The sequence below is a fragment of the Eschrichtius robustus genome, chromosome 2, assembly GCF_028021215.1.
Source record: "Eschrichtius robustus isolate mEscRob2 chromosome 2, mEscRob2.pri, whole genome shotgun sequence".
Lineage (NCBI taxonomy): Eukaryota > Metazoa > Chordata > Mammalia > Artiodactyla > Eschrichtiidae > Eschrichtius > Eschrichtius robustus.
Window position 1 is genome coordinate 154985434 of NC_090825.1, and position 6000 is coordinate 154991433.

At 40.2% G+C, this 6000-nt stretch overlaps 1 protein-coding gene across 1 annotated transcript in view; it reads right to left on the minus strand.

Moving 5' to 3' along the window:
- LOC137758975 (uncharacterized) overlaps window positions 1-5249 on the minus strand; it is a 43866-nt gene extending 38617 nt beyond the window's left edge. Inside the window, exon 1 of the mRNA XM_068534914.1 lies at window positions 5131-5249. Within this exon, the coding sequence (XP_068391015.1) occupies window positions 5131-5249 (119 nt within the window). The remainder of the gene's footprint in view (window positions 1-5130) is intronic.
- Window positions 5250-6000: the final 751 nt, after the last annotated feature.

Here is a 6000-nt window from a genome sequence, read left to right on the forward strand (position 1 = left end):
CAAAGAAGGATTATCTTATCTTGTTGGTGAAAGGCGTCTTATCTTGTTTCCAATATTAAAAAAGAATGTTTTCAATGTTTCACCATTAAATATCACATCTGCTGAATATTTATACCTTCTAATGATAGTCTGTTCATTTTGTATCATGAATAGATACTGAATGTTATGGAATGCATTTTCTACATCTCCTGAGATTAAATTTTTTTTTAAATCAAGAATTCAGTGGGGGACAGATGGATTGAGAGTTTGGGGTTAGCAGACGCAAACTATTATATATAGGATGGATAAACAACAAGGTCCTACTATACAGTACAGGGAACTAAATTCAATATCCTGTGATAAACCATAATGGAAAAGTATGAGAAAGAATGCATATATATGGAACTGAGTCTCTTTGCTGTACAGCAGAAATTAACATTGTAAATCAACTGTACTTCAATAAAAAACTTACTCTGCATCCATAATGTGTCACACTGTTCTAGACAGTAGAGGTAAAGCAGTGACCAAACAGATGAAAACACTTGCCCTCAGGGAGTTCACCTTGTATTAAAGGAGAACAAACACAATGAATAAATAAAATGCATAGTTTGTTACATATTGATCAACACAAAAGACAAAAATGAAGTAGAGAGGGGAACAGGTCGTGTGGGGAAGGAGGTCTGCAACTTCAAATGCAGTGGTAGGAATGGGTGTCATTGACAAAATGACATCTGGCAAGAGCCTGCAAGCAGAAACAAGAGCATAGCTTGTATGCAGTAAGCACTGCAAGGCAATATGAAGTTCTGTTACAAATTCTGTGAAGGAAAAGTGAATTTCTGAGTAGGTTCACTGGAAAAGATAAATGTTAACATACTATTTTAGTTGCTAATTCCCTATCACAAGCAATGAAGCTTAAAAATCTTACATCAACTATTAAGTAAATTAAAAAAACCGCTGAAACCATTATAACCACCAGTAGTACCAAAGTAGCATTCTTATTAAAAGTATGAAAATAACCATTTCAATATAGAATACAGAAAGATAACAAAAATTATTCTGTTGTTCAAAGTAAATTATTATAAAATTTCAACTTGGGTCACAGAAGCCTATCAAAAAAATAAGTATGGGAAAAGCATAAATGGAAAAAAGAAATATTCACAAGTACAAGACCTAAAACTCATTGTAAGTACTCCCCATAAGTTATCTGACCCAATCCAGGGCTAACACTCTAAAGAAACATGAAAACAAACAGACAATCACTCAGAGACCAGATGACAGAAAGAGGAAAGGAATCGTTTCAAAGATGTGTTACAGAAAGTTCAAGTACAAAATTTTCAAATTAATATTGAGAATGCAAAAGGAAAAAAGACCCAGCAAGTCTAACTAGCAATGAAATAAATAAGCAAAGACAAAAAGAGAAGTACATCTAAACACACAAAGACTGACCAAAAGAGAATAAGGAAACTCCTAAACCAAAAGGTCACAGAGGTGTCCTATCCAACATTAGCTCATGGGATGATGATAGGTGTTTATGCGGGGGGGGGGAGGGGGTGAATAGGTCAAAGTTAATCTATTAGATTCTTTATGCAGTACATCTCAGAATCCTTCAAAATGCCACTGTGAATTATGAATCACTAACCTACTTTGGGGGTAGGGTATGGGGGGCACAGAGTAAGTACGCATGAGAATGTAGTCTTTCCCATGCCAGCTGACCACGGAACCCTTTATTTTGGCCAAAAACAAAGCACTGCGAGAAAAATGCTGTCCTAAAGGGTGGTAAGTCAGATGAAATTCATAAATCACTTTGAAAGGTTAAAGGAATGCTTAAAAAAAAAAAAAAAAATTAACTACTGCACCAATGGTTCTCAAACTTGAGCATGCATCAGAATCACCTGGAAGGTGTGTCAAAGACAGACTGCTGGGCCCCATCCCCTCGAGTTTCTGACTAAGCAGATTTTGTGGGTTCCAAATTTCTATTTCTAACAAACTGATGATTCTGCTCAAGGGCCCACACTTGGAGAAATATGGTCCTAAGCCACAGGTGGTGAAACAAGAGATCACGATAAGAATGGTCTCGGGAAAAGGAGAAAACCTAGGTGAAGAAAGCTGGCGTGGAATTAAGGAAAGAAGGGATGAATCATCCAGTAAATGGGGTCAAGCTAAAATCACATGGAAGTTTTCCTGGGCCTTTTGCTCCCTGGGTGGGCAAAGAGTCTTCCTGGGACCTCAAACAGCCTAAAACTATTCAACCCAGCTTCGGGCACAGTATAAATTTAATGGCAAAAGGATGTCCCCACGTTCAGGATCTCTGTACTCTGGCTACCACCACAAACCTTACCCACTGACAATGCCTAGAACTCCTTTAACAGGAAACAAAACGTTTTACTTTGTAGCAAGAAATAGAAGCTTGAGAAGGAAATAAGTCCTAAAAAGTGAATATATATCGCTGTCTACAGATCTCATTCAAAATGTAAATGACTGCTTATAGATTAACCATAGGTCTAATATAACATGGCATGTCTAATATTCTTAAAATTACCAAAATTCAGTTTTATTACTTTGGAGAGGAAGCATGATGCTACATGAAAGGCATCAAATTTGGTGTTAGAAATCCTATATTTGGGGATAAATGACTTCTGACAAGTCTTTTTTTGTTTCTTTGTTTATATTTTATTTTTGGCTGCGTTGGGTCATCGTTGCTGCACGTGGGCTTTCTCTAGTTGCGGCGGGCGGGGGCTACTCCTCGTTGCGGTGCACGGGCTTCTCATTGCAGTGGCTTCTCTTGTAGCAGAGCACAGGCTCTAGGCACGTGGGCTCAGTAGTTGTGGCTCACGGGCTCTAGAGCGCAGGCTCAGTAGTTGTGGCGCACGGGCTCAGTGGCTCCGCGGCATGTGGGATCTTCCCGGACCAGGGCTCGAACCCGTGTCTCCTGCATTGGCAGGCGATTCCTAACCACTGTGCCACCAGGGAAGTCCAGACATTTTCTTCATACGTAGAAAAGGAGCAGTAGGGACTTCCCTGGTGGCACAGTGGTTAGGAATCGCCTGCCAATGCAGGAGACACGGGTTCGAGCCCTGGTCCGGGAAGATCCCACATGCCGCGGAGCCACTGAGCCCGTGCGCCACAACTACTGAGCCTGTGTGCCACAACTACGGAAGCCCGCGCGCCTGGAGCCCGTGCTCCGCAACAAGAGAAGCCAGCACAATGAGAAGCCCGCGCACCGCAAGAAGAGTAGCCCCCACCCGCCTCAACTAGAGAAAGCCCACGCGCAGCAACGACCCAACGCAGCCAAAAATAAATAAATATAAAATTAATTTATTTTTTAAAAAAAGGAGCAGTAATTCCCCACAGAGATGTGAGGATCAAAAGGGATCATATTTGTGAAAGCATTTGGTCAATTATAACTCACTTTTTCAATTATAAGGTGTTAGGACTACTTTGGGGAGTAACACGTTTTATACAAGCTGTTACTAGATGTGCACTGTATTCAAGTTTAGGGTGCATATTAACGTCCAGTGTCATTTATACACAAGAGATGCCTTCTAGGCTCAAGAGACAAAAGTTACAAGTGATAATCAGGCATTCATGACGCTGGGATTTGATAACGTTTCTCCCAGTCTAAACGCAGTGGGAAAAAATCCAGAACTGAAAGTGGACACAAACTACTTAGTATTTTAGGAAAGCAGGAGAGACACAACAGGATTGGGGAGAAGTATCAAGTCTATCAGAAGCTCTCAGGGACGCCTGGTGTCTACCTACAGAGGCTGCAACCAGCATATTCTTAGGACAAAACCCTAAGGTAGTGGGTGGTTTTTTGTTTGGTTTTTTGTTGCCTGAGAGTGAGCTACTGTCCCGCTATCTCACTCTAAAACCTATAAAAAGAGAAGGGCTGTGTTCCTCCAGCTGTGGCACCTCAGGGTAGGGTCCTCTACCTAAGGCTCTGAAAAAGTAAGGAGGGCACAGTGCTACCTCATAGTACAAAAAGGTACATGAAAGACCTATGTTCTCCTTCCTCTGCTGCTGGCAGGCACTAAGATGAGGAAGAGATGCTAAGAAGGCCATGGCATGGTGATGGAGGAGTCCAGTCTGGCTGCGGCACCTTCACGACCTTAGGAAAACTGTCGGCAAGCTTTCATTAGAGTAGGTTCAGGCCACAACGTGCATATTCATCTTTCATCTGTTTAAACAAGGCACTAAATAGTAGGTGTCACTGGTCACTTCCTGTTGAACAAAGCCTACAAGATTTTAGGTAAGCATCAAGACACTGATGTTGGGTCAGGCGAAGATTTCTTAGCTATGACACCAAAGAGTATATTGATAAAAGAAAAAAATAAGCTGGGCTTCATTCAGATAAAAAATAATGCATTTCAAAAGACACCATTAAAAAAGTAAAGACGTGCCATGAACTAGGAAAAAATATTTGAAAATCATATATCCAATAAAGGACTTGTATCCAATAATAACAAGTGTTGGCAAGGATATGGAGAAACTGGAACCCTCATGCATTGCTGGTGGAATTGTCAAATTCGAAACTGCTACTTTGAAACACTGATTCATCATATGACCCAGGTAATTACCCCTAGGTAACCACCCAAGTGAAATTAAAACTACATGCACACATCAGCCAGAGCGGCGAAAACGTGGAATCAAACCAAATGTCCATTAATTGGTGGATGGATAAATAAAATGTAGTATATCCATACTATAGAATATTCTTTGGCAATATGATACATGCTACTGCATAACCTCAAAAACATTACGCTAGATAAAAGAAGCTAGACACAAGAGACCACATACGGTATGATCCCATTTATATGAAATGTCTACAAAAGGCAAATCTATAGAGGTAAGAAGTAAATTATCGGTTGAATGGGTCTGGGGGTGGGAATGAGAGTGATTCCAAATAGGCACAAGGTTTCTTTTGGAGGGTGATGGAAATGTTCAAAAATTAGATTACATGATAGGTGCATACAACTCTATAAATTCACAGATTTTACTAAAAACCACTGAATTGCATATACTTCAAAAGAGTCAATTGTATGGCATGTGAATTATACATCAATAAAACTGTTTAAACAATAAAGAAATTTAAAAGAGAAGTCAGGGACAGCCCTGACCCCAAACCTCACTATGAAATGTTAACATATTTACACAGAAATCTGCCACTTATCCTGATGTCGCCCTTCCAGAAACTTGACTCTTAGGATGACAAAGAACACGAACACAGAGTAAGAGACCTCCAAACAGGGTCTAAGATAGCCGTGGCTCATTTATGCACTTTAGACTACAGGAGAAAATGGAAGTCCTCCCCTCGCCCCTACCCAGCCTGAGATGAAAACTTAATGACTCATAGGTACAAATGCAGGGCACCTAATTTTAAGCTCGATTATCTGGTTTTCCTCAGCAGCTACATTAACTAAGTGACAGTTAATACTGAGGATGGGATCAGAAGCAAACTCTCAAAGCACAGGCCTCTGGGTCTGGTCAGCCCCTTACAACTTCACACCACTGAGGGCAGGGCAGCAACGGTACCCTGGTGGCCAAAAATGGTTATGACATCTGTTATCTGAGGCTGGAAAGAGAATCAGTTTCTCAAAATGAGGTCATCAAAATGGCCATGGGTATGCACCCATTTATGATACAGGTTCTCTTGCCTCACTCAAACCAACTGAATCAGAACCTCCAACAATGATACCTAAGAATCTGCATTTTTAACAAGCCCCCTCGATGATTCTTATGTTTTAAATTTTATTGTGCACAAGAGCCCTTTACTTAGAGAATATTAGCGATGGAAGGAACCTTGATGATCATCTAACCCAAAGTTCACATACTGTAGATGAAAACACTGGGGACCAACGATGTAACATGATTTTTCAAAGATCAAATAGTTCTTTAAACTCTTTAAAAAACAAAACAAAACTATGTCTCTAGTCCTAAAAATTGTCAAGAATACTACTGACAAAAGAGAATATAAAATGTACCTTGGAAATATTTTCTTCAAAGATTGATGAAGATAACATG